Source organism: Heterocephalus glaber, unplaced genomic scaffold, assembly GCF_053883595.1.
Source record: "Heterocephalus glaber isolate CG9 unplaced genomic scaffold, H.glaber_assembly_v1.0 deba00001498, whole genome shotgun sequence".
In the NCBI taxonomy this organism is placed as follows: domain Eukaryota; kingdom Metazoa; phylum Chordata; class Mammalia; order Rodentia; family Bathyergidae; genus Heterocephalus; species Heterocephalus glaber.
This window is the reverse complement of record NW_028258321.1, coordinates 6,171,231-6,198,262: the sequence shown is the minus strand read 5'-3', so window position 1 is coordinate 6,198,262 and position 27,032 is coordinate 6,171,231. Positions and strand designations below refer to the sequence as shown.

At 51.9% G+C, this 27,032-nt stretch overlaps 2 protein-coding genes across 17 annotated transcripts; both read left to right on the top strand.

The window, feature by feature from the left end:
• The first annotated feature begins 354 nt into the window (after positions 1 to 354).
• On the top strand, positions 355 to 16,126 carry Pprc1 (PPARG related coactivator 1). Of its 10 annotated transcripts, none has more exons than XM_087185776.1 (14): positions 355 to 580; positions 4,956 to 5,144; positions 6,138 to 6,284; positions 6,404 to 6,505; positions 6,604 to 9,490; positions 9,761 to 9,814; positions 10,935 to 10,992; positions 11,777 to 11,844; positions 12,738 to 13,467; positions 14,548 to 14,691; positions 14,798 to 14,858; positions 14,964 to 15,085; positions 15,262 to 15,413; positions 15,877 to 16,126. In XM_087185776.1, exons 1-14 carry the CDS (start codon positions 428 to 430, stop codon positions 15,978 to 15,980), a joined length of 4,971 nt encoding a protein of 1,656 aa, XP_087041902.1. In that variant the 5' UTR covers positions 355 to 427; the 3' UTR covers positions 15,981 to 16,126. The 10 variants fall into 10 exon arrangements, with proteins under 10 accessions (XP_087041902.1, XP_021101161.1, XP_087041903.1 ...); XM_087185777.1 differs by having other exon boundaries at positions 356 to 580; positions 6,404 to 6,496; positions 14,792 to 14,858; XM_004866388.3 differs by having other exon boundaries at positions 356 to 580; positions 14,792 to 14,858.
• Positions 16,127 to 18,779: 2,653 nt separating this feature from the next.
• Positions 18,780 to 26,063, top strand: Nolc1 (nucleolar and coiled-body phosphoprotein 1). 7 transcript variants are annotated; one of them, XR_015440655.1, is made up of 14 exons: positions 18,780 to 18,987; positions 20,275 to 20,330; positions 20,440 to 20,585; positions 20,688 to 20,821; positions 21,356 to 21,527; positions 21,867 to 22,000; positions 22,094 to 22,226; positions 22,618 to 22,731; positions 22,926 to 23,036; positions 23,123 to 23,755; positions 23,902 to 24,008; positions 24,170 to 24,262; positions 24,435 to 25,171; positions 25,547 to 26,063. XR_015440655.1 is itself a non-coding variant. In XM_004866395.4 (13 exons), the coding sequence occupies exons 1-13, from the start codon at positions 18,868 to 18,870 to the stop codon at positions 24,591 to 24,593; spliced, it is 2,109 nt and encodes a 702-aa protein (XP_004866452.1). In that variant the 5' UTR covers positions 18,780 to 18,867; the 3' UTR covers positions 24,594 to 26,063. The 7 variants fall into 7 exon arrangements, 5 of the variants coding, with proteins under 5 accessions (XP_004866452.1, XP_004866451.1, XP_004866450.1 ...); XR_001182425.3 differs by having other exon boundaries at positions 21,353 to 21,527; XM_004866395.4 differs by having other exon boundaries at positions 20,443 to 20,585; positions 24,435 to 26,063.
• Positions 26,064 to 27,032: the final 969 nt, after the last annotated feature.

Sequence of the window (27,032 nt, the reverse complement as noted above, 5' to 3'; positions counted from 1 at the left end):
GCGAGAATTCGCGCCCCGAGTGCGGGTGTCCACTAGGGGATGGTGTTTCAACAGACCTACTTGGATCAAGGTGAAGGGAATGCACAGAAGGTAGAACGTCAAATAAAAAGGGCGTTCCAAAGGTTGGATACATTAACGAAAATATCGATACACAAATATTAACTCTCTCCTCATTACTGCGCGCTTCCCATCTTGATCTCTGCGAATAATACCTCATTAAGCACTGCTCTAATCCAGCTCTCCTGACACCAGGCCAGGGCACACTGCGACTACTATTCCCAAGAACGCTCGCACAAGGAGGCTCGCCGCACGGCCTTCTGGGATTCGTAGTTTCGCTGTCGCCTTCGGGAGTTGTAGTTCCTTTCTCACAATCGGCCTGGCGAGGCGGCGCCGGCGGTCAGAGCAGCCTGGGTGTTCAGGGGCCAAGATGGCGGCGCGCCGGGGACGGAGAGACAGAGTCGTGCCGCCTGCAAGTGCCGGCTCCGGGCCTGATCCCGGCGGTGGAGTCCGTGGCAGCGGCTGGGGAAGTCGGAGTCAAGCTCCCTATGGGACCGTGGGTGCCATGAGCGGAGGGGAGCAGGTGAGAGCCTGGCGGGCGGCCCGCGGCTGGCAGCAGAGCGGCGTGCGCCGGGAGGTGACACGTGGACGCCGCGGGAGAGGGAGGAAGAAGAGAGGAAATCGATGCCGGACGGTGCGGGAGTCGGGGTGGCGGAGCAGACCGGAGCCGCGTGTTCGGGTTGGGTGGCGGAGGCAGGGTGCTTGTGGGGGTTTTCTGAGAACACTTTGGGGCACAGCCGGTGTCGGAAACGGCCTGCAGCTGCGGAAGGCGGTCAGGGCTACGGGGTAGGGGTCGAAGGCTGGGACCTCTTCCTAAGGATGCCGAGGAGGGCTCCACCAGCCCGGCGCCGCAGTTCCCTTTTCGGAGCACGTGGGGTGGGGGAGCGATTTTCCCGGGAGAACTTGTCTGGCTCCCCTCCCCCTCTAGGCGGCCTGGGCACCCACGTGGGTTGGGCTGGGGGGGAGGGCCGCGGGTCCACGTGGCTCCCGTTCGGGCTGTCGGACTTCTAGTGTCCGCGCCTGAGCCGCACTGCCGGGAACTGGGTGTGTCCCAGCGGTCCCGCCATCTGCGACGGGGCTGGGAGCCGCTGGCCTTGGAGGAAGGTTAGGGTTGCTAGAGTCAGCTTTGTCCCTAGACTTGGAATTTCTTCCTTCTGCATGGGTCTGCAGTGCCTTTCGACAGCGGGTGGTGGACTTACCAGATGTTGGAGCCTCTCTTTGCGGATGGTAGAGGGCTGAGGCTGAAGGGCTGTGGAGGAGGGAGCTTGAGGCAGCTTCTGTCTAACCGGGTCGGGGTGGGTTGTGAGTCACTGGCACATCATTTGTGATTTAAGGGGATGGGAAGTGTCAGCATACACTTGGGACAAGCTTAAGTAAGGGAAAGAGAGCCCTGTCCCCTCACTTCTTGCTCTAGGATCTCTCCAGTGAACTGACATTCAGAAACTACAGGGTGGTCTGTATTTAAGGTTTTCTGGAATTTTTGGTGAGGGTGGGAAAAGTTGGAGGTCGTTTGCGAACCATTCAGTACTTCAACATTTATCGGATCAGAGAGAATTCTTTTGGTCAGATTTGTTTTTTTCTTGGTCTTCTCAGTGCTTAAAAAGTTACTGTCCCACTCTTCAGTGGAGGGCTTCTTAAAAGTTTCCACCCTGGGCCGGGGATTTAGCTCAGTGGTTCCACCGCCTGCCTCGAAAGGACCGGAGTTTGATCCCCGGTACCAAAAAAAAAAGTTCCCACCCAAGGTGGCAGTGGCAGTGGGCAGGAATTAGTCTGAATTGTTATCTCTCTTTTGCAATTACACTGAGTCCTTGACAGCATCTTTTTTTTCCCTAGGTAGGAGTGGGGCTGCAGGCTGCCTCGTAATATCAGGTCCAGCAGACCAATCTAGGCCTGAGTCCAAGGGAGAATGACTTCTGGGGCATGAATTTGGAAGCAATTCACCTTTTCTTCATCCTTTCAGCGGTTACATCTTTTGAGGCTAGTGCTGCCATGCTCTAGGGAAGAGGCATGAGGGCTCCAAGATGTAGCTGCAGTACAAATTAGGTGGTTATTTGGGGTTGGGTTGGACAGAGCCTTGTGGAGAGATCCTTTTGCCCCTTAAAAAAGATGGGTATGTGTGAGCTAGTAAAACAACCAGCTAGGTGGGCCAGGGATTTAGCTCAGTGCAAGGTCCAGAGTTTGATCCCAGTACAGAAAAACAAAACAAAATGCATAAAACAATTAGCTAGGAATTGAGATGCCGTTCCTTTTTATTTTATTTTTATTTTTTTTGGTACTGGGGATTGAACTCGGGACCTTGCGCTTGTGAGGCAGGCAGTGGAACCACTGAGCCAAATCCCTGGCCCTATTTTTATTCTTTTGAGATACAGTGACACTATAGTTCAGGCTGGCCTTGAACTCACAGCAGTCCTCCTGCCTCTGGCTCCTAAGTGCTGGGATTATAGGCCTGTGCCACAAGAGTAGGACAAAAGGGAAGTGCAGGATATTTGAGATTGTATTATTGGCAGTTGTAACATGCTTTGTAGAGTTTGGGAAAGGATATTTAATGCTGAGATCCATGTGTGTGATAAACTTTCAGAGGGAATTGTGTGAAGGCCTGGAGAGGGGAGAACACAGCTTATTGTAGGAACTGAGGCCTGTGTGGCAGAGGAGCGAGAGGACAAACTAGAACAGAGGTGTACTGGGGGAGACCTGGATCTCTGTAAACTATAGTGCTGAGTTTAAATCTTACAGTAGGAGCAGTAAGATGCCATTAAAGGGATTTATGGAGGGTCTCAGGAAGTGATCATTCATGCAATTTTTAAAAGCTGGCAGCAGGGTGTGGTGGTGAATGCAAAAATAAATAATCATAGGGCTGGGGATTTAGCTCAATGGTTCTGCCGCCTGTCTTGCAAGCGCAAGGTCCAGAGTTCGATCCCCGGTACCAAAAAAATAATAATAATAATAATCAAATAAGTAAACATTTTTGGCTGGTTTTGAAACCTGGAGGGACAAGAGTGATGTGGGAAAGCCAGCTGGGAGGTTGTTGAAGTTAGAGGTACTGGTGGTGGCTCACTTTTGGCCCTTGGGTTGATCCCCTGACAACAGTGCTATTGGGGAACTGAGGGGTGGGGGAGGTTGTGAAGGAGAAGTGGCTCTCACTGCAGCTCCAGGACCTGCCTGGTGGAGGTAAAGATGATGTGTAGGGCTGGGCATGGTTTGACATTCTGGCCTGGTGGCTGGGGCTCTGGCAGGGAGCTGGCAGGGCAAGTAGAGCTGCAGCTCCTTGCTCACCTAGGACTGTTTGCTGGGCCAGGTGATACTTGGCTGCTGGTTGTAATTATAGGACTGTGAAGGTCTGGGAGGAGTTAGTGCCTAAAACCTACTGCCTTTCATTTCATCTCTGGCCCTGGGCTCCTGTGTTCTAAACAGCCTTTCCTCTCCCTGGGTCCTGCCCCAGGGCTAGGGATTGAATTTAGGGCCTTGGCACTGAACTACATCACAGCATTTTGGGGGTTAGATCCCTGGCCCTTTTTTATTTTGAGACAGGGTCTCCCTAAGTCTGTATATTACCCAGGCTAACTCAAATTTGAAATCTTCTTGCCTCAGCCTCCGGATGCTGGAACTCGTCAGCTTTTTAAGGAGTGTGTGTGTGGCAAGGGTATAGTCAAACCTGTTGCTTTTTTCTTTTGGAGCAGGTGAATGCTGAGTTCCCCTATGCTGCAGAAATCGGGGTCAGGGAGTTGGCTTCTCTGTTTGGTCCTGTTCTTAGGCCTTTGCACCATGTTTCCAATGGTGGAGCCAGCCTGGCTCTGGCTCCTGAGTCTCAGTCCAGCCACTTCTGGCCGTGCCCACGCCCATACTCTTGACAGGTTTGTGCAGGCCACTCCTTGCCTCCTGACAGGGCTAAAAATGTGGCTAGCTCTTGGAGGAGTGTGGGGTGGGGCCTCCATCTCCAGGATCAAGCTTTCTCTTGTCAGTCACCTAGTAGGGTTGGGGAAGATACCTTTCCTTTGGAACTACATGAGAGGTTGGGTGACAGTACTCTTAGGGTGAGGGGTGTAGCTCTGCAGCAGAGCACATTCTTAGTGTGTGTGAGACCCTTGGTTCAATCCCAGGTACTCCCTCAAAAAAGCAAAGTGGAATAACAACTTTGTATGATACTGCCTGGCACCATGGGTGAGTGGAAGGTGCTTTTAACTTTAATAAGGCATTTAAACTTTTCTGGGACACAAGAGGAATATCGACTAATAGAATCAGAGTTCTTTGCCCCAGATGAACTTGGAATCCAGTTTTCATAACAATGTGGGGAGTGTCATGGGGTTGGGGAGATAGGATGTGATTGTCAGGAAAGGGAATACATTGGTCTAAGGAGAGATCAGCATAGGTTGGGAAGCCTGACCTGCTATCTTTTTTTTTTTTTTTGGTACTGGGGATCGAACTCAGGTCCTTTCACTTTCAAGACAGGCGGCATAACCACTGAGCTAAATCCCCAGCCCCTGAGCTGCTATCTTGAAGACTGCAGGGTTCGAGCTCAGCGGGGAACAGAGGCCTCGGGTTGGAGGTGGGTCAGGCTGCTGTAGCTGAACCATCTCCTGGCTGACCTCTTGCTTTGGTGCCCCTCAGACTAGCACCCTCTCTATGGCTGCGCCGGTCCTCTGAACAATCCCGGTCTTCTGGATGTTTCCTCTGCAGTTTAATAATCTGTGGCTCCAACTGTCTATAGATGGAGTTCAAACTGTCTGCTGCCCGAATACCCTGCCCCTGCCTCTGTGGCTGGGGCTTTTGCTCCCAGCTTGTGCTTCTGCCCACCTGGTGTAATGGTTTGGTGATGTGGGGCTGGAGACCTGGTTTGTGGAGCATGTCATCCATCAGCCCCCAGAGGGACTGTGCACTTGACCTTCCCCCTTCTTCCCCAGGCGCTACTGCATGAAGAGGGGGATGACTCTGGCTTTGTCAGTCTGTCTCGGCTGGGCCCATCTCTGAGAGACAAAGACCTGGGAATGGAGGAGCTGATACTGCAGGATGAGACACTGCTGGGGACCATGCAGAGCTACATGGACGCCTCTCTCATCTCACTCATTGAGGACTTTGGGAGCCTTGGAGAGGTGAGCTGGAGCTCAGGCTGGAGCTGGAGTTGTGCATGGGAGGTTCCACCTCAAATCTTAGGAGTGTTTTAGGATGGCTCTGCTCTTCCACATGCTTAGCTCCCAGATGCCTGACCTGAGTCCCTGAATGTGTTTTTTGTCTCTAGATGGGAGTTAGGTTGCAGGCTGCCAGGTTCTATTCCATGTGAGGATGCCCTGGCTAATTTGGACCATAATCCAAGGCCCCTATGTGAGCCCTTGACCTGAATGTCTAGAGCATTCTGATCTGTTTTGGTGCATGTGTGTTTGTGTGAACCCAAGGCCTCGCTGAGTTCTGCATTTCTTTAAAAGTTTTTTTAGCTGGGCATGGTGGCTGAGGTAGGAGGATTGCCACAAGTTTTAGGCCACCCTGAGCTACATAGTGAGTTCAAGGCCAGCCTAAACTACATAGTGAGACCCAGTCTCAAAAAACAACAAAAAAGAATTTTTGGTTTTTGAGACAGGGACTTGCTAAATCACTAGGCTGGGCTCCAATTTGGCCCTCCTGCCTCATCATCCTAGAGAGCCAGGATTATAGGGGTGTGACACCACACCCAGCCTGTGCTTTTTTCTTTTTGAGACAGTCTTGCAGTGTAGTCCAGGCTGGCCTTGAACTTGCATTTCTCTTGCCTCAGCCTTCTGATTGTTGGGACTACAGGTATGCATCACTACACTTGGCACTGATCTGTTTTTAAGCCCTATTCTGATCTAGCCAAGAGTTGTTTGCTGAGCATCCTCTTGCCTGAAGGTGGGTGACTGTATGAAGCCCAAGTTCAAGACTCGAGTCTGACAGGACTCTTTTTTTGGATGGTAAATGATATCAGAACCTATGCCACTTGATAACTCAGATCCCCCTTGTTGGCAAACTGAGCTGAGCTGAACATGGGAGATGGAGTCTTTGTCATCTGGCCCTTTTCAGTGGCCCAGCAGCTATAGAGATGTTGGTGGGACCTTTCCATTGTCTTTCTGGAGCAGAGCAGGTTATCTCTGGAGGACCAGAATGAAGTATCGCTGCTCACAGCTCTGACGGAGATCTTGGACAATGCAGATTCTGAGAACCTGTCTCCATTTGACAGCATTCCTGACTCAGAGCTACTTGTGTCTCCTCGAGAGGGCTCCTCTGTGAGTGTGGGACCAGGGAGAGGGGATGTGTGGCTGGTATAAAGTTTGCAACCATAGCTACTGGCCATTCACTTAGCTTTAAAGCACAAACTTACCTTAGGTCTTTCTCTCCCTCTTAGCTGCACAAGCTGCTCACTCTTTCTCGAACACCCCCAGAACGTGACTTCATTACCCCAGTTGACCCACTGGGGCCCAGCACAGGCAGTAATAGAGTGAGTGGGGTAAGCCTGCCCTGTGTGGAACTTGCAGATGGTGGGAAGCCTATAGGGACATGTCTGGAAAGTACTTTGCTGAGAGAACCTTTTCTTCTTTCTTGCAGGTTGAGATGTCACTTGCAGATCCCCCTTGGGATTTCTCCCCACCTTCCTTCCTGGAGACATCTTCTTCCAGGGTCCCTGGCTGGAGGTCCTCAAGGTCGAGACTGCGCTGGGGCCAGTCCCCGCCTTCCCAGCAGCGGAGTGATGGTGAAGAAGAGGAAGAGGTGGCCAGCTTTAGTGGCCAGATGCTTGCTGGGGAGCTTGACAGTTCCATGAGCACCATCCCAGATTTCCCCATGCACCTGGCCTGCCCAGAGGAGGAAGACAGAGCAACAGCAGCAGAGGTGGCCATGCCATCAGCTGGTGACGAGAGCATCTCTTCTTTGAGTGAGCTGGTACGGGCCATGCATCCCTACTGCCTGCCCAATCTCACCCACCTGGCATCACTTGAGGATGAGCTTCGGGAAAAGCAAGAAGAATTGACACTGCCTGAGGGTTGTGTGGTGCTGGAGATCGTGGGCCAGGCAGCCACAGCTGCTGATGGCTTGCAGATCCCAGTTGTGGTAAGGCAGATCCCCACTGGACCTGAGTCTGTGCTCCTGGATGACCCACTGCAGCTGTTTCTGCCCACGCTGGAGTCAGAGACAGAGGCTGCCGTGCCCAAGGTGGTTCCTTGCCCTCAGAAAGAGGAGTTGTTGCTGGATTCAGCTTGCTTATTGGAGCCCAGAGAGGCCACAGAGCCATTGGGACCCAGTGGGCCTCAGAACCCACCTCCCAGTGCAGTGCTGGGTTCCCAGAAAGCTCGGAGAGGCAGGAGGAAGAAAAGCAAGGAGCAGACAGCAGCCAGTGTGGAGGGCTATGCCAGGAGGCTGAGATCATCCTCTCGTGGGCAACCTACTGTGGCCACAGGAGTGGCCTCTCAGACTGGCAACTTACAGAAGCAGCCTCAGGAAGAACTTCAGAGAGTGGCTGGGCCTCCCCGGGGAAGGGGGAAGCCTCGGGCTTGGGCTCAGGCATGGGCAGCTGCCTTGGAGAAGCCTAGCTCTGGGGACGTGGACAAAAGTGCTGGACAAGGTAGCCTTGCTAAAGAAGATCCTCTAGACCTCTACTCTAAGCTGGTTGACACAATCCAGGCCAACCCTGTTCTGACCCATCTCCCTTTGGTTAACTCTGCTCAAGCTGCCCCCATGCCAGTTGACTCTATTGAAGCCAGGCTCACTGCTGTGGACCCTGCTCTAGCTGACCCTGTACCTGCTGACCCAGCTTCAGCCAGCTCAGAGCTGGTTGAGCCTCTCCCGGCTGACCCAGTACTGACTGACCCAGTCCTTGCTGACTCGGCAGCAGCTGATCCCACAGTGGTTGCTCCCATCTCAGACTTGTCACCAGTTGAAACTGTCCTAGCTGACCCAGTGCCAGTTGATTCTGTTCCTAATGATACGGCTCCAGCCGACCCTGTGCTAGTTAAGTCCCGACCAACCGACCCCAGACGTGGTGCAGTGTCATCAGCCCAAGGGAATCCAGCTTCTCAGCTTCCCTGGGACTCAGAGTCCTCAGACCCCTTAAAGGCTGTCATCCCTGAAGGCAAGGAGGTTGTAGGTCCTCTGAAGGTGGAAAGTGGTACCAGTGCTCCCACCCAGGAAACCAAACCTCGGCCTCTCAGCCTATCTGAGTACCGGCAGCGGAGGCAGCAACGGCAGGCAGAGGCAGAAGAGAGGAGTTCCCAGCCCCCAGCGGGGAAGTGGCCTAGCCTCCCAGAGACCCCCACAGGGCTGGCAGACATCCCTTGTCTTGTCCCACCAGCGCCCGCCAAGAAGACAGCCTTGCAGAGGAGCCCGGAAGCTCCTCCTGAGGCTTGCTTTGTGCCCGTGGGACCCAGTCCTGCTTCTCCGAGTCCTGAACCTGCAACCAAACCTGTGGTTTCAACTCCCCCCGAAAAAGTGCCACCCGAAGAGGTGCCACTGCCAGCGAGACCTTCCCTTCCTATTGTGCAGTCCATGTCTCCTGCCAGGCCCATTCCTTCCACAATGCCTACTCCTTCCACAATGCCCACTCCTTTGCCTTTTCCCCCAAGTGGCCTGGGGATCCCCCCTACGCTGCCCCTTCCTGCAAGTGGGCAAGTGGCCCCCAGTCCACCCCCACCTCCCTTGCAGCCCTCCGGTCTTCCAGTGTCCATGGCGCCAGTGCCCCCTGATCCCTATGCTCACTATGCCCATGTGCCCCCCTGGCCTTGTTATCCCCCTGTGTCTCCTGGCTACCCTTGCCTGCCGCCCCCACCAGTGGTGCCGCTAGTGTCCAGTACTCCTAGCACCTACGCTATGGCCCCCACTTGTAATGTGCCTTGGGTCCCCCCTCCTGCCCCAGTCTCACCTTACAGCTCCAGCTGTACCTATGGGCCCATGGGTTGGGGCCCAAGGCCACAACACCCTCCATTCTGGCCGGCTGTTCCCCCACCTCCTTTGCTTCCAGCCTCTGTTGGGAGAAATGTTCCCCCACCCATGGTGGAGCCCAATGCCATTCCAGCTGGCGCCCCTGAAAATGTACTTCCTGTGCCTATGGCTCCTTCCCTCAGTCTTGGGGCAGCTGGCCATGAAGCTCCACAAGTAGAGGCCACCAAGGTCGAAGTCAAGTCAGTGCCTGCATCTCCCCATGTGAAACACAAGGTGTCCTCCCTGGTGCAAACTCCCCGGACCAAGGCCCCGCCAAGTCTGTCTGCTGAGGGTGTGGCTGTGGAGGAATCTGCATCAGAGGGCCTAAAGCCTGAGGTGCAGGAGAGCAAGCTCAAGGAGAAGCCCCTCTGTCCTGCTGTCAGGGCTGTTTCCATACCCAGGCAAAGCACTGTCCCCAAGCTGCCTGCTGTCCACCCAGCCCGCCTAAGGAAGCTGTCCTTTCTGCCCACCCCACGTACCCAGGGTCCTGAGGATGTGGTGCAGGCTTTAATCAGTGAGACTGGTGAGTGCACAGTGCAGTTGGTGCGAGAGGGATGGGGCGGCTGGGGCTTCCCCCAGAGCAGGGTAAGTGAGCCACCTTGGTGAGGCTGCCTTCTGCATTTCTTTGGCGGGTGTCCAGAAGTGGAACTCAGCTTGTTTCAGTCCTTCTTGCTTTGTGCTGACTAGGTTCGCTCCATATGGTGGGCAGAGATGTAAAGGGAGAGGCAGGGTGTACTCACTGTGCTCGGCTGATGGGGGCTGGCTTTCAATCCTGTGTTGTGTTCCTCCGTAGGAATCGAGGCATCAGACTTATCCAGTCTGCTGGAGCAGTTTGAGAAATCAGAAGGTGAGAAAAGCTGGGTGGTTTTGTTCCAACCCTTTTTTGTTGATACTTCCTGTAGACTCAGCCCTGTATTGGTTCAGCTGGAGTGCAGGGCAGTCTCAGCCCCTAGAGCAGCCCCCAGTTGGACTGGGCAGACAAGATTTCCAGGGGTAGATAGGGAGATCTGGGTAGGTTGGGATTGTTTCGGGATATTTTCCTAGAGGGAAGTAGCTCTCAAGCTGACCCTTATAAGGTAGGATTTCCAAGATAATATATGTGGTAATAGAGGAGCAAGGGGGTAGAGGAAGGACCTTAGATGATGTATTTGGAAGGCACTGAAGAGCTTGACTTTCTAAAGACAGGGCAAGGCTCTACGTGCCATGGGGCTCCTGTGACTTCTGTCAAGGAGCTCTTGGTCTAACTGGGGAGATGGCCATGCGCTGGTACCAAGTATCTATCGGGCAAGCCAAACACAAGTGTGGGCTGGGCAGGGTGGTGCACACCCGATAATGTCAGCTACTCAAGAGGCTGAGGCAAGAGCATGGCAGGTTTGAGGCCACCCCTAGACAGCTTAGACTGCTTCAATATTTAAAAAAAAAGCTGAGGATGTCGCCTCGCCCGGTGATAAGAGTGCTTACCTAGCCCAGGATCCTGGGTTCACACCTCTAGTACTGAAAGACAGATGTGGGACCAGACTACGCTATGGCTGGGCACAGTCATGCACACCTGTAATCCCAACTGTCTGGGAGGTGGACGCATCAAGTCGAGGCCAGCCTGGCAATAGACCCTGTCTCCAAAAAACCCCCAAAACAATAATGTGTATTCAGCATGTACAGTGCCCTGGGTTCAATTCCAGCTTCCTGCCACCACCCCAAAGTAACCTAGGAAGTTAGGAAGATTACATAGAAACTTGAATACTAATAAGCTTCTATAGTTGGACTCTCAGAGAGTGGGTGATTCTGAACAGAGCAGAGACGAGATTAAATAGTACCTGGGCACCCACTAATGGAGATGGCCTCTCTGGGCGAGCCCAGCTGGGAACATGTGGACAAAGCAGACTTCCCCCATTAGAGTCTGAGCCTTCCTGTGCCACCTCAGTCTGGAATATCTGCTTGGGCTTTCAACTGGTATGGTTTCTTTGCAGCCAAAAAGGAATGTCCTCCCCTGGCTCCCGCTGACAGCTCAGCTGTGGGAAACTCCGGGTAAGCATGGGGACATGTGAATGAGTTACCCTGCGGCTATTGGTCGGCAGCCAGCTGGTGTGCCAGGACTGTCTGCTGGATGCCTCCACTGCAGGGACATGCAGTCAGCTCCAGAGTCTTCCCAGTTCCCCACGCCCTGCCCTGCCTGCCACCACTGGGCACTGCCCTTGTTTGATGGTGACGTGGGAGAGTATGAACTGCCCTCCTGCTGATTGTAGTCAGGAGTTCCAGGTGCCTAGAGATTCTTTTTATCTTGGCAAGTTCTGCTTTTGGGGATTTCTTTCCTTTACTTAACAGATGTTAAGCTTGCTCAGTGCTGGTGATGGGGTAATTTAAAGTGGGGGGAGATACTGATGGTGAGGGCTTCCCTGACACCTTGGAGGACACACGTACCCTGGGCCTCCTTGCTCCCCAATCCAGCAATGAGAGGACTTTTTTCATTTTTCATGTTCATGATCCACCATCCTGTTTTACCAACCATGTTTCTCTTTGCATTGACTTCAGGTTGGTTGAGGTGGTAGGCAAGGCTCTTGATTTGAAGGAGGTGGGGGTACTCAAGGTCGTAGCCAGCCTGTCTCCTGGAATTGGGCAGAGCTGAGATGAGACCCAGCCTACAGTTCAGTCACTGTACCCTTTTGGGCTGGAGGAGGATGATGGGAGCAGTTTGTACCTTCCCATTCTTCTCTGCACACACGCTTCTCCGGTCACTTTGTGAGGAAAGCAGATGTACATGACACTGAGGAGGCAATGAACCAGGCTTTCCCTTTTCCCCCCCTGCCAGCAGCGTTGACACTCCCCAGGAGAAGAGACCCCTAGACCGGTTACAAGCCCCAGAGCTGGCCAACGTGGCAGGTGGGTTCAGGTTGGGGAACTCTGCCTATGATTAGTTTGTGTAGCAAATGTGCAGCACCTGCTCTCCATCAGGTGCGTGTAGGCATTGAAAATACAGAGATCTGATCTCCATTCTGAGGTGCTCGTAGTTTAGGGGCAGATGTGTAATCAAAGAAGCATGCTGAGAACTGGAAGTGGTGTGTTACAGAAGTTTGTATTTTAGTAAGACCCAAAGGGGCCAGTCAGGGAAGGGGGATATAGAAGGTGAGACTTGAGAGAACCACTGAAACCATTCAGATGGTAGATTCAGGGGACAGGGTATCTTCATCAAAAGGGGCAGCTTGAGTGAACGCAGAACCAGAACCAGCCTGTGTTTTGGGGGGTTGTTAAGTGATGTGGTTTCACTGGAGCAGAGTGGCTGATCAGGGCGGTGGGCAGAACAAAAGCAAGACATAAAGCTGGAGAGGTAAACAGATCTGATTATGGGAACGCAAAGTGCTCTTTATAAGCTGTTTGGACTTCTTCCTGTAAGCGGAAGCAATGTAGAAGATAGGTGGCAAGTATGAAGCTGGAAGCAGGGAGACTTGCATGAGTGCAGGCAAGGTGCAGCCGGAAGTTGGGCGGAGCTGGGTGGAGAGGTGGGTCTAAGGACAGGTGGGTAGGCTGGACCCACTCACCAGCTGGGTTTTGGTAATTGTGAAGATGAGGGGGTTTAGGAGGATCCTGGCTGTCTGGGTTCCTGTCTGGTTCCCAAGGTGGAGGACGTGGAAGAACAGTTGAAACAGTGGGAGACTCTGGGCTGTTGACTCTGCTTGGTGTACTTGGTGAGAAGTGGGGTCTGGAGCCTAGATACAGTGTTTGGAAGTTCAGAATCAGATCTCATCCTGCTATCTCCATCCTCCCTCCCCTCACAGGCCTCACCCCTCCAGCCACCCCTCCCCACCAGTTATGGAAGCCCCTGGCTGCTGTTTCACTGCTGGCCAAAGCCAAATCTCCTAAGTCTACTGCCCAGGAGGGAACCCTGAAGCCTGAAGGAGTTACAGAGGCCAAACATCCAGCTGCAGCCTACCTCCAAGAAGGGGTCTGTGGTCCTAGTCCAGTCCATGTGGGCTCTGGGGACCATGACTATTGTGTTCGGAGCAGGACACCCCCCAAAAAGATGCCTGGCCTAGTCATTCCAGAGGTGGGCTCCCGATGGAACGTCAAACGCCATCAGGATATCACCATCAAACCCATCTCGTCCCTGAGCCCAGCCGATCCCCTACTCCCATGCCCAGCTACCTCCCAGGGGCCCCTTGATCACAGGACTAGCAGTGAGCAGGCACTAGCCCCAGCACCTTGCCTTGCCCCATCTGCCTTGCTGTCTCCTGAGACCTCGCCATGCCGGAATGACACAAACACTAGGACTCCCCCTGAACCCCCAGCCAATCAGCGATCCATGCGCTATTACCGCAAAGCCTGCAGGTCAGCCAGCCCCCCAAGCAGGGGCTGGCAGGGCCATCGTGGCCGCAGCAGCCGGTCTGTCAGCTCTGGGTCCAACCGGACCAGTGAAGCATCTTCTTCCTCATCCTCATCGTCGTCTTCCTCATCCCGGTCCCGGTCCAGGTCCCGGTCCCTCTCCCCCCCCCACAAGAGGTGGCGAAGGTGAGCTCTTGATGGCTTGTTAGGGCCTGCATTTAGGGAGTTCATACACTCTCTTCTGTGCTTTACTTTGAAAGCTTTCACACATTGACTTGGGTACTTTGAGGCAGTAAGGCCTCTGTTTCTCTCTTTGGCTTTCATCTTCTGTCCTCTGGACTGTTGAGGGGAGGCAAGCTGTGAGAATATAGCTTCTATTCCTTGTTGGAGTTTAGAGTATTCCTGAGGTCTCCCGCCTCCTTGAGACATGCCTTGAGACTGCAGAGTTTGGTCTTGACTGTGTGACTCCTTTACATACTCTATTAGTCGTCTAGGTATTTTCATGGCAATTTGTGGGATAGTGGGGTAATTGCCAAGGGGTAACTATTCTTTTTTTTTTGGTACTGGGGATTGAACTTGGGTCCTTGCACTTGCGCAGCAGGCGCTGAAACCACTGAGCTAAATCCCTGGCCCTATTAATCATCTATTGAGTAAAGCATATGAGGCAGTTGCATGGGGTGGCCTCATCTACCTCCTAGCAGTATTTTTTTTCTTAAAGATAGACCCAAGCTTTTCTACTTACTCAATGAAGAATTCTTGGGTTTTAGCAGTGATGTGTATCTCCAGAAATATCCCCTTTTTTAAAAAAATACCCCTTTCCATAGGTCTAACACAGTCACCTCCCCTCATGTCTTGGTTGCGGTGTTTCTCTGTGACAGTTGAGTTGGGAAGCACTAGTAAAGCAGACAGCAATTCTGGCCCTTACACCACAGATACAGCTGGTCATGGGAACTAGGGTCCTGCATTTTATCTCCCTGTTGATTTTCCTTCCTCTTTTGGATTTGCTAAATGTTTTTCAGTTTTCAATGGCATAATTAAAAATAAATATCATGTCTGACCAAACTTGGCGAGAACATCCCGATCTATCTAAAGTTTCATGAAGGGTGTCAGTTTGTTCATCTGTGAGGAAAAGTCCTTCTAGACCTCTTCTGCTCTGCTTTCCTTGGTTCTGAGCTTCCTGGCAGGGAGGCAGGGCTGGGCTAGGTGATGTGAGTAGTGTGCACCTGCACCACTCCCAGCCTTCCTGCATGCCCTTGAATCCTCTAGGTCCAGCTGTAGTTCCTCTGGGCGTTCCCGAAGATGCTCCTCTTCTTCATCGTCCTCGTCCTCATCTTCCTCATCCTCATCATCCAGTTCCCGAAGCCGTTCTCGCTCGCCATCCCCCCGCCGGAGAAGTGACAGGAGGCGGCGGTGAGCATGTGTTTGGGGAAGCAGTGCTTCCGGGATAGAGAAGGGAGAGTTCTGAGCCTTGAATTGTTCTGTCTGGAGGCTGATGACACTTTCTTGCCAGGTACAGCTCATATCGCGCACACGACCATTACCAAAGGCAGAGAGTGCTGCAAAAGGAGCGTGCAATAGTGAGTGCGGTCGCGCGGGGTGGGGTGGCCCTGAGCCGGGAGCTCAGAGTCCGCTGCCGCTGTGGCTCTAGCTCATAGCTTTACTTTTCTTGATATCCAATGCAGGAAGAGAGAAGGGTGGTCTTTATTGGGAAGATACCTGGCCGTATGACTCGGTCAGAGCTGAAACAGAGGTTCTCTGTTTTTGGAGAGATTGAGGAATGCACCATCCATTTCCGTGTCCAAGGGTAAGCTTGGTCCAAGTCAGGAACTCCTTCCAGTCCCATTCATCTAGCATCATGTTTCTTTGTCTTTCCTCTTTGCTGTGCTGTGCTGGGCGGTGTGGGAAATGAGAAGAACCACATCTGTATCCTGGGGTGCTGTGTCTTCATGGCACGTACCTAAATGGCTCACTTCCCACCAGTGACAACTATGGCTTCGTCACTTACCGCTGTGCCGAGGAGGCATTTGCAGCCATTGAAAGTGGCCACAAGCTGCGGCAGGCAGATGAGCAGCCGTTTGATCTCTGCTTTGGGGGCCGCAGGCAGTTCTGCAAGAGGAGCTATTCTGATCTTGGTGAGTAGAGGGAGGTCCTGAGGCTTTGCCATACCTCATTCCCTTCAAGAAGAGTTCTTAGGCCTGCCGCAGTGCTGCGCGCCTGTGATCCCAGCACTCAGGAGGTTAAGGTGGAGGATCGCCATGAGGTCAAGGCCAGCCTGGGTTACATACTGAGTTCAGTACAGTACAGCCTGGACTACACAGCTGTCTCAAAAAACCAAAGGGTGGGGGAGGGGGAAGGATTCCTAATCCTTTGAGAGTGGGACCAGGCAGACCTAATCTGACATACAAAAGGAATCTAAGGGTGGGATGAGGGGAAGACGAGGCTCTCCCACATATCTTTCACTTAAAATCAGGGCAATTTTAGCTTCAGCCATTGTTTGGAGGGAGATAGATTCCTGGCCATTTGAGAGCCCAGTGATTGGGACGTGTGGTCAGAGATCTTAAGAGATCTTTTTTTTGTCTTTCTCTACCTTTGTAGACTCCAACCGGGAAGACTTTGACCCTGCTCCTGTAAAGAGCAAATTTGATTCTCTTGACTTTGACACATTGTTGAAACAGGCCCAGAAGAACCTGCGGAGGTAACCCTGGGCTCTTTCCCCCTCCCTTTTTCTTTGGAGGTGTCCAGCCTCCTCCATCCCCTTCCCCCACTCTTGGGGAGAGAGCTGCTAGTGAGATGACTGTTTTATAAAGAAATGGAAAAAAGTGAAATAAAAATATGTTAAATCACATTTTTAAAAGGGGTATTTTTTTTTTATAACAGGTTGAAACAAGTTCACTTGCATTCCTATATAAAATGGTTGGGACTGAAGAATTCCTTCAGTGTTTTGGAACATCAGTCACTTTGCAGACTGATTAAACATGAACTAGAGTGAATTCCCAAGTGTCACTGTGGATGTGGGTATGTCCCTGTGTTTGGGATTGTATTAAACCTAGGGCCTTTGCACTGAGCTAGATCTAAATTGACCAGGCGTGAGTTTGAACTTGAGATCTTTCTGCCTCAGCTTCCTAGAGTGGGATTTCAGGCACGGAGCCACCAAGCCCGGTGGCAGTTGTACTTGTCTCTGTGGTGCTAGTGTCAGGTGTAGTCACTTTTCCTCTGCGAACACAATCAGGTGTACTTACCTCATTGATCATTGAGTTCCTAGGGCCTCTCTCTGGTCAGGTGCAAAATCCACCATAAGGAAAGGGAGTCTGTAGACAGGGAAAGAATAGAATAGGGGCCTCATTAGGTTTTTGGCTAATTCTTTTTTTTTTTTTTTGGTACCAGAGATCGAACTCAGGACCTTGCGCTTGCCAGGCAGGTGCCACCACTGAGCTAAATCCCCAGCCCTTTTGGCTGATGCTGAGTAGGAGGAGTTAAAACTTTTAGGGGAACTCCCTTGGAAACAGTGATAAGGACAGAGAGCGAGAGAGAGAGATTCTAAAAAGACACTAGATAGCACAAATGGCATTGGGACTTGCACTAAAGGACCAGAGGGAAAGCTGCCTGGGAGAACACAGAACCCAGGTGCACAAAGCCAAGGCAGCCCTTCTTCCTCACCTGCAATAAAATGTAAAGAAGCCACGCAGGGCAGGGGCTACTCTACCTTAAAAAAAAACCCTCTTCAGTGAATAAAAATATATACTCACACCTATGCACTTACACATTTATAGCTATATATTTTTTTACTGTAGGGTCCCTATATTACTACAAATAGACACACATCCCCTTACTATAAGCTGACCTTACAAAGCTTCTCCTTAACCAACCAGCAGCTCATCCCGGAAATAAGGCCCTGACAAGGACAAACAGGCAGAAAAAGGTCAAAGGCCCACCAAAAGAAATGTGCATGTGGATAAGGCTGCCTGGTTTAATCCAAGGACAGCCCAGGGAGCCAATCAAATTGTGACAAGTTCCTAGGGAGGAAGAATCCCTCAAAAGATCATAAAAGAAGCCAGGGACTAATGGGTTTTCCATCTTTCTGGAGCCCCCTCAAGGGGACCTGTCTTCTGTTTTTCCCTCCTTACAAATAAAGTGTCTTTCTTTTTTTTTTTTGGTACTGGGGATCAAACTCGGGTCCTATGGGCTTGTGCAGCAGGCGGCGAAACCACTGAGCTAAATCCCCGGCCCTAAGGTGTCTTTCTTAAACTCTGGTTCTGAGTCTACAAGCCTGGTTAGCTGCTCATCCCGGCGGTGCTTGTCCCACATGCGACACCACCAGATTTGAAATTTGCCTCCTCAGGTGTGTTATCTGTGGAGTAAGTTATCTAGGGGCTTTGCTTCTCCTACTTGAAAGGGGATTTGAATCATTTGGAGATGTTTTTAGAAGGCAGGTTCTGAATTCTGGGGTGGGAGTCTAAGCTTCTGCATTTCAAATTCGGGGCAATAATGATAGTCCCGGGAGGGTTTGTTTGGTTTTTGTGGTATGGTGATCAGGAACTCGTGCTTGTGAGGGAAGTGTCGGCACCACTGAGCTAAATCCCTGGCCCAGGAAGGGATTTTGACAGCAAGGATTAGAAGGAACACTTGTAAATAAGGTTTTCTGAGGGGCCTTATATGCACCTTCCCCATTTCAGTTGAGATCACCATCTTAGTTTGAGCACAATACTGGGCACACAGCGGGTGCCTGTATGTTAGAATGCATGCAGAAACAGATGTAAGAGTTCTCTAGGTCAGGGAAATGACTGTTTTGAGAAAGGCAAAGGAGAATGGTGTCTAGAAGTGGACCCTTGCCCGTCCTGTGGCGCATTAATGGGAAGTAGTCAAGGAGTAGGGTTAAAGGGGTGGGACCTGCATAGTGGGGAGTTACGACCAGGGAGGAAAAAGAACAATTCTCAGGACTATGGACTGAAGGACTCACTGCTGTGTGCTTCATATTTGGTTGCTCACTCTTCCTTTGTGGAGCTGAACTAAGGCTGCGTAAGCAAGGAGGAGTAAGGGCTGCCTGGAATGGGCGGTTTGGGGAATCAACGTGAAGGATCCTCTATCGCCGGATAGGAAAAGATGGACTCTGGGAGACTCTCCCCGGGTGGTGGAGGGAGGGAACGGAATCCACCCGCACCGTGAGTAGACAGTTGGGCGACATCGGGACCGAATCTGGAGAGACAAAGGTGGCTATGACCTGCTGGTCCATTCATTCATTATGCTGAGCTCCAAGTCGCAGCTGGGGCGCCGGGCAGTGCTCAAGGAAAGTGCTTCCAGCAGAAAAGCGCGCAGAGAATCTCGAGTTTTCCCGCCTTGGCTCGGAGCGTGACCCCTTACGTCAGAACTCCGCCTCCACAAAGGAGGCCGGTGGGCTCCGCCCTTGCAAGATGGCGACGCGCCTGGGACCGAAAGGAACTGGGATTTCGACGCGGCCCCGCCTGCGCCGTAGCCCCACCCCTTCCGCTACCCGCCGGCGCGGCGCAGTGACGTCAGGCCCCGCCCCCGGCCGAGTCCCTGAGTTCGCAGTCGCCCTTCTGCGACGGTAGTGACGCGTATTGCCGGAGGATGGCGGACGCTGGCTTGCGCCGCGTGGTTCCCAGCGACTTGTACCCCCTCGTGCTCGGCTTTCTGCGCGATAACCAACTCTCGGATGTGGCCAATAAGTTCGCCAAGGCGACGGGCGCTGTGAGTCCTGGGCCTGGTGCGCGGGCCGGGGTGGGATGACCTCCAGGCTCCAGGCCTCGATGAGCCTGGTTTTCGGGGTGGCGAGGTCTGTGGGTTCCGCCAGTCCAGAGTTGGCGAGACTTTTGTGCTCCCTGTCGGGGTGACTGGAAGAAGCGTGGGACTCGGAGCCTCGTTTCCCACGAGGTCTGACCAAGTAGCCCCAAGTCTTTTTCCTGAGGACCCTGTGCAGCGGCGGCGGCCTGGGACCCGCGTGGCCCGGGTCACGTGGCTGGCAGAGTGCGACGAGCTGCGAGCTCCTGGTCTCATCAAGGGCAGTCGCCAGGCCGATACCTTTTGGGGTTCCTGTTGACCCAGGCAAAGCTTGGTCTGACCTTGCGGTCGAACGCATTTACTTGGGAGTGCAGGGTGACTGAAATTACTTTAGACTTGAAGGCCAGGATTTTTTTTTTTTACTACAAAGTCTTACCAAGCTAGCAAAGCAATGAGCTTGGACCTTTGACTAGTGGAATCAAGCCAACCTAGGCTTGGGACCGGGCTCTGCCACATATTAGATGTATGACTCTGTCACCTTGCTTTCTCTTAGTCTGTTTCTTCTCTACAAGAATGTCATCCGTTTTATAGGATTTTTGTTAGTTTCCATAAGATAAAGTATAAACGTAGCAGTTCCGGTGCTGGCACACAGAAAGTGAGATGAGTCATAGCTTTTACCAGTTAGGGCAGTTTGGAGTGCTCCAAACACCTGTGAGGGCAAGATGCTCAAGATTGTGAAGGGTGGGTAGGGAATCTAGATTTCCTTTTTGGGGGGAGGTTTGAGACAGGGTCTGGGCTCTGTAGTTCAGGCTGGCCTCGAACTTGCAGGGATCTTTCTGCCTCAGCCTCCTAAGTGCCAGGATTACAGGTATGTGCCACCAGGCTTGGTGACTTCCATTAATTTGGTATGATAATCTGCATTAGATCAAACACTACCTTGTGTCAGTGTTTGTGCCTAACATTAAATTCTTAGGATAAAAGAGGTGAACTTTTAAGAAATCTTTAATAACTACAGATTGGCAGGCAGGGGGATAGATGATGCCATAAACTATAGGATAGGCTGTTTTGGTACCAAAAGTCAGGAGATCCATAAGTAAAATATTTTTTCTTACTTTATTCATTTATTCAGGTAGGCAAAGTCTTATGAAGGTGTAACATCCCTTCCAACTTTAGTAGGTACATAATGAAGGAAAAGCACAAAATCTGGCCTCTTCTAGAGTAGTCAGGATAACATTTCCTTACATCTCCCTCCTACAGACGCGACAGGATGCCAACGCCTCCTCCCTCCTGGACATCTATAGCTTCTGGCTCAAGTAAGCCTTCAGTGTACCACTTGGGCTGCTTTCTCTCCCAGGTGGGCCGGGCTATGTTCCTTGGTTGAGAAGGTCCTAAGCCCCCAGAAGTTAGCCCATTCTACCCCAGCAGGTCCACCAAAGCCCCCAAGCGGAAGTTACAGGCAAATGGACCGGTGACTAAGAAGGCTAAGAAGAGCAGCTCATCCAGTGACAGCAGTGAGGACAGCAGTGAGGAGGAAGAAGAGGCGCGAGGACCTCCAGCTAAGAAGTCTGGTAAGGCAGAACTGGCGGTTTGGGCTCAGTGGCCCCGGGAAGAGAATTTGCTGCCCACCTAAACCACAGGCTGATTCTTCCTGGGCCTGTGTTTTTGTTCAGCTCTATCTGTACCTGCTGAGCGGGCCAGTCCACCTCAGCATCCTGGAAAGACTGTGGCCAAAACTTCGGAGAGCAGCAGCAGTGAAGAATCCAGTGATGATGAGGAAGAGGACAAAAAGAAAAACATTGTTCAGGTTTGCAGCTTTGGGAGGAAAGAGGGTTGCTGAAGGGTTTGGAAAGAAAAAACCCTAAAATTGGCCCTTTGCTTGTAAACGAGGGGTGATTATGTAATCCAGAATGGTGTTGCCTGCCTATCACCTCAGATACTCTGGATGCTGAGGCAGGAGATTTCAAGTTCAAGAGAAAGAGGGGGTTTTGTTGTGACTGGTAGCAGGATATGACAGGGACAAGGACCCTTTCAAGTAGCTGGCCTCAGACAACCTCCCAAGTGTGTCTGTTACCATGCCCAACTTTTTCTTTTTCTTTTTCTTTTTTTTCCAGTACTGGAACCCAAGGCCTCATGCATGCTAAGTTAGTGCAGTATTAATAAGCTACATCCTCAGCCCTACCATGCCCACCCAACTTTTGTATTCCCCTTGCTGTATACTGTCCTACTTGGGTTTCTCCACCCATTGTGTTCTCTTTACCCCTAAGAAATAAAAGCCTCAGATGTCCTTCGGGTACCCAGAAGCTCTCCATGATTCTCCACTTTGTGTATTTTCTAGCAGAAGGGAGTCAAACTCCAACCCAAGGCAGCTAGAGCTCCTCCTAAGAAGACCAAGAAGTCCGAGTCTGAGTCTGAGTCTGACTCAAGTTCAGAGGATGAGGCACCAAAGAACCACAAGCCAAAGACAACACCCGTGGCCACAAAAGCTCAGGCGAAAGCTCGGGCCAAACCAGGTACTGTTTCTGTTCCCAAGAGGGTGAGCTGGGGAGGAGGTGTTAAAATTGCTCATTGGGCACTGAGGTGAGGTCGTGTTGGCTGCTGCACTAGGGGTATTGACGATCAATGTCATGTTTTACAAAAAGCTTGAGTAATTTTCCTTACCGTGCAGGTTTGGTTATGATAAATGAAATGTAAGCTTTTTTAAATAGAGGTGGAAGTGAAAGGCTTCAGGGGAGGTGTTTAGGTTATTTTTTATCATGCTGTTCTCTTTTAGATCGTTATATCCCTCCTGATAAATCATAGCGCTCTCCTTCATGGCTGCTCCTCCGTTAAAATATACCTTCTCTCCTTAGGTACACCAGCTCAAACATCACCTAAGGTGGCCAATGGCAAAGCCGCCAGCAGCAGCAGCAGCAGCAGCAGCAGCAGTAGCAGCAGTAGCAGTGAAGATTCCGAGGAGGAGATGGCAGCAGCTGTCCCCAAGAAGGTCTGTCAGGGAAACTGATGGGATGGGTGTCTCAGTTTCCAGTCCACACTGTTTGCATCGGTGTTTTTCTCTGATAACTGATTTTCTCTGCAGACTACACCTAAAAAGCAGGCTGTGGCCAAGGCCTCTGTAAAAGCAGCTGTCATTTCAGCTCAGAAGAGTTCTAGTAGTGAAGAGTCCTCCAGTGAGGAGGAGGGGCGGAAAAAGCCCGTGAAGAAAAAATCAGGTAATTGGGCGTGGAATGAGATGGTGTGGCGCCGGGCCCAGGTGCAGTCAGGACTTGGAGCTCTCAGTGGGGCTGCTGAGCACACATGCTGAGACCCCTGTCCTCTTCCAGAGCCGGGGCCCCGGGAAGCCAGGGCAGCCGTGATGCTGTGTGGCTTAGGCTCAGAAGTGACACACCGTCCCCTTAGCCAGGTTCTGTTCCTCGACCTACATTCGAGGGAAAAAGAATTACGCACCATCTTTAAGAGAGGCAGTATCAGAATTTTTGAGTGTGTTCTTTTGTTTTGTAGTGCAGGGGGTCAGGCTCAGGTCCTTAGGCAAGCACTGTGCTTCAGCCACATCCTAGTGCTTGTGTACACATTTTAAGCCACCAGACTGTCCTGTTTAAACAGGTCCCTACAGTTCTGTGCCCCCACCAAAGAAGCCTCTGGGAGCCCAATCTTCTAAGAAAGCTGTGGAGAAGAAACATCCCAAGGAAAGCAGTGAAGACAGCAGCGATGAGTCTGGTAAGTAAGCAAGCTCAGCTACCCACCAGGGTGGGCCTGGGAGCATAAAGAACAAGGACGAGAGAGCCTCTGTGCCTGTGTCACTTTCGGATGCACTGGGCTGGGCCAAGGTGCTGGCTGCCTGCGTTCTTCCCGTTGCCCTCCTGGTTGGGTCGGGCCTCTGGACCTAGCATAATGCCACAGGTTCTCCCCAGATTCCAGCTCTGAGGAAGAGAAGAAACCCCCAGCTAAAGCAGCCATCTCCAAAGCAGCCGCCAAACCAGTTCCAGCAAAGAAGGCAGAGGAGAGCACTTCAGACAGTTCAGGTGAGCCTGCGGAGGCCTTGGGGAGTGCTAGAGGGCTCCCCTGAAATCTGGTTCGAGGAGCTGCTTATTCTGTCCCCTCTGTCTAGACTCTGACAGCTCCGAGGATGAAGCTCCAACCAAGCCAGCCAGTAGTGCTAAGAAGTCCTTAAGTCAGCCAGCCACCACTCCTAAGCAAGCTGCAGCCAAGCCTGCAGCCGCCAATCCCAGGGAGCTTGCAGGCAGTGGACAGAAGCCTCTGAGCAGGAAGGCTGATAGTAGCTCGAGTGAGGAAGAGAGCAGTTCCAGTGCAGAGGAGGAGACACAGAAGACCACGGCCACCCTGAAGCCTAAGGTGACCGCCAAAGCCACACTGTCTCTGCCTGCCAGACAGGCTGCACAGGGCAGCAGCTCCGACTCCGACAGCTCCAGCAGTGAAGAGGAGGCAGAGAAGATATCCAAGTCCCCAGTGAAAAAGAAGCCTGCAAAGGTGGCCGGAGGGGCAGCCTGCTCAAAGGCAGCCTCTACCAAGAAAGCCAAGGCTGAGAGCAGCAGCAGTTCTTCCTCGGATGATTCCAGTGAGGAAGAGGAGAGACCCAAGGGCAAGCCCACTCCACGGTCCCAAGCTCCCAAGGCCAATGGCACCTCAGCACTGACTGCTCAGAATGGGAAGGCTGGCGGGGACAGCAAGGAGGAGGGAGCGGCAGGGAACAAAAAGGCAGCAGTGGCCTCCACCAAACCAGGTCTGTGTCTAGAGAATCTGGTCTCTGCCCCCAGGTCCAGGTGGGTGGGAGAAGAGGCCCGGGCCCGGCTCCCCGTCGCTGACCCTCTGGGAACCGGAGGGGAAAAACAGCCACCTGGCCTCATGAGTGTGGCTTTTGTTTTGAAGGTTCTGGAAAGAAGCGGAAGCAGAATGAGGCAGTCAAAGAGGCAGAGACTCCTCAAATCAAGAAGATGAAGCTGCAGACTCCCAACACATTTCCAAAAAGGAAGAAAGTACGTTGTCTCATTTTCTTAGGAGCCAGACCTTCAAAGCTAGGAAGAAAGATCCAGATCACCTTCACAGCTTGGCCTGGCCTGGCCTGCACAGCATGCCTGTCACTGGGGAGCGCTGTTCAGTGACCACTCCATCATTAATGTCCTGCTTCATTCTCCAGGGAGAAAAAAGAGCATCTTCCCCATTTCGGAGGGTCAGGGAGGAGGAAATTGAGGTGGATTCCCGAGTGGCAGACAACTCCTTCGATGCCAAGGTGAGGAGAGACAGAGTCTATTCTTGAGGCAAGAGTGGGAGGAACAAAGTCGGCTCCTCATTGGGGTTGGTAGGAAGCTAGCTGGGCTCCAGTTGCCTGGAGCAGGGAGTGGGAAGACAAGGGGACAGGGCCCGGCATTGTCCTGTGAGCATTAATTGCCTCTGCTTACTAGAAAGGTGCAGCCGGAGACTGGGGGGAACGGGCCAATCAGGTTCTGAAGTTCACCAAAGGCAAGTCCTTCAGGCACGAGAAAACCAAGAAGAAGCGAGGCAGCTACCGAGGAGGCTCCATTTCTGTCCAGGTCAATTCCATCAAGTTTGACAGCGAGTGACAGGGGCGGGCACCCTTGGCAAAACAAGGGCAACGGGTGGCTGCCCCCTGAGTGGACCTGGGCCCTCTGCTCTGGCGGACAGGGTCTTTGCAAGTTGGTCCCAAGACTACAGCAGCGTCATCTCCGGTCCTTTTCTGTGTCCTAGTTTTGTACAGATTTGTTTTTTGAATGTTGAATATCAGGGACAAGGTAAGAAGAGTGTTGTTTTTTAAGAAAATACATTTTAGTTTCTTTGTTCTGTGGAAGTCCTCATACTGCGAAATGTGTATATTTTATATTAAAAGATTTTTCATTGATTTCTGTTGCGACTTTCAAAGTTGGTTTCCCACAGATAAACTCTTAGCAATTGCTCAAGACAAAGCCAAGAACCACATGTGTGACTTCATAATCAGAGCCTCTGCCAGCGAGAAGCCCTGGTGGCCGGCTAGGAAATGGCTCCTGTGCCTGTGCCTGTGCACATGTGCTGGCTGCCTTGGTCACACCCACAGGGTCTGCGGCGAAAGCTTCCAGCCAGCAGAGAAGTGACCAACTTTTGGGGATGAAATTCACGATTTTGTTGGAGGCAGAACTGCAGTATGGTATGAATGGGATGGGTCAGTCTTGTTTTCTGTAATTTTATCATTCTTACATATGTTTGCAATACACTTGGTGTTAATTTAAAAGCAATCTTTTGTACTGTTCAAAGGCATTTTTTGACAGCTTGGCCCTTACAGTCTCGCACTAAGCTGAAGACTGCCTCTTCCCCTGTTTTTACATCGTTGAGAACAAAATAGTACTAATTTTATGTGAGAAATACTTTTTACTTGGTATTTCTGTCTTGGTAACAATGGAGACCCAGAGTTAATTCTATTCCTACGTAGTTGGAAATCACTAATCAAGAGGTGGGAGGAAAGAAACTGATTAAAAGACCTCAGTTCTCACCAAAGTAACTGGTTGCTGGGGTGAATTCATAGGTGACCTCTGTCCGTGCTGATGGAGCTGGAGAGGGAAAGAACTTCCGGCTGGGAGCTGGGCGAGGCCGCACCCTGCCGGGATTGTTGTTGTTGCTCAGACTGAATGCCCTGCCGCCCCTCTGTTATCTTACCACTGAAGCTCCAAATAACCTGTGAGCAGGGCCGGGGTGTAGATCAGTGTAGCGTGCTTGCCTAGCATGCACAGGGCTCTTGCTCAGTCCCCGGCACTGCGCAGAACCCGGAAGCAGTGAGCAGAGACGATTCCAGGCTGGGCAGGTTCCAGGAGAAGCTGCCGGCCACGCTGTCTGGAGGATGGGCCGGCCCTGTCCTGGGAGTGTGCCCCAGGGTTCGTGCTAAGGTGGAGGTCTTAATGTGGCCTCTCTTTGCAAGAATGTGTTAAAACTTGGTTTTCTGTGTAACTAGGAAGAACATCCATTATTCATGCTGACATGGTTATTTGAGTCTGCATGGAAAAAGTTCTGTGTTGCTACAGAATAATAAACTGTCCGGTCTGTAACCGACTCAACGTCTTTCTGCTGTGAGCGCATCCACCCCTCCCCTTGCTCAGAGACCAGGAGGGCAGGCTCCAGACCTGGAGTCCTTGCTGTCCTTGGCCACACCTCCCTTTATCCCAGCTGTTCACTGATGGAGGCACCAAGAGTGGGTTTTGCTTTTTTAATTCTGAGACTGTCTTGCTAAGTTGCGCAGGCTGGGTTCACACTTGGGAACCTCCTCCCTCAGCCTCCAGAGTGCTGGGCTTGCAGGTGTGCACCTCCATGCAGGTGGTTTTTACATTTATAAAGGTGCTTTACAAAAGAATACTGTATATGACTGTGACAGTTTGGGTCTAGATGTCCCCCAAAACCTTGGGGTCACAGGTAGCTGAATCTGGAATGTGATGCTGGGATTAAGCGCTTGTGATTACTAAACCACTACTAGGGAGTGACTGGCTTGGCCCCGCCCTGATCCCATAGTCTGGGTAGAATACAAGGGGCGGGGAGACTGTTAAAGTCCCTTGTTGCTTTGCTACCTTCTGGCCACCATAAACTTTCTTCTCTGCCAAACCACCCTGCCTCGGAGCCAGCCGACTACGGACTGAACCTCTACAAACTGTGAGCCAAACAAACCTGTTGCCCTTCAACTTTGGTACTGGGGATCGAACTTAGGACCTTGTGGTTGTGAGGCTGCCGGCAGCATCACTGAGCTAAATCCCTGGCCTCCCCTTCAACTTTGGGTGTCAGGTATTTTGTCTCAGCAAGGAGAGAAAAAGACAAATCTTGGAAATGACCTACAAAAACTAACATGCCTAAGCTGGGAATTTAGCTCAATGGTTCCACTGCCTGCCTTGCAAGCCCAAGGACCCGAGTTCAATCCCCAGTACCAAAAAACCCCAAACAAACAAAAAACTAAAATGCCTAATGGTGTGGGCCTTTTAGAAATGGTTTGCTAGGGTCCAGGGATTTAGCTCAGTGGCTTCGCCTACCCC

Bases quoted from the DNA above. Each gene is read 5' to 3' on its own strand.
- Pprc1 (XM_004866387.3), top strand. From the start codon at position 428: ATGGCGGCGCGCCGGGGACGGAGAGACAGAGTCGTGCCGCCTGCAAGT. The intron at 581-4,955 runs GTGAGAGCCTGG...CTTCTTCCCCAG, and splicing joins CCATGAGCGGAGGGGAGCAG to GCGCTACTGCATGAAGAGGG. The intron at 14,692-14,791 runs GTGAGCATGTGT...CTTTCTTGCCAG, and splicing joins AGAAGTGACAGGAGGCGGCG to GTACAGCTCATATCGCGCAC.
- Nolc1 (XM_004866392.4), top strand. From the start codon at position 18,868: ATGGCGGACGCTGGCTTGCGCCGCGTGGTTCCCAGCGACTTGTACCCC. The intron at 18,988-20,274 runs GTGAGTCCTGGG...TCCCTCCTACAG, and splicing joins TCGCCAAGGCGACGGGCGCT to ACGCGACAGGATGCCAACGC. The intron at 22,732-22,925 runs GTAAGTAAGCAA...GGTTCTCCCCAG, and splicing joins AGACAGCAGCGATGAGTCTG to ATTCCAGCTCTGAGGAAGAG.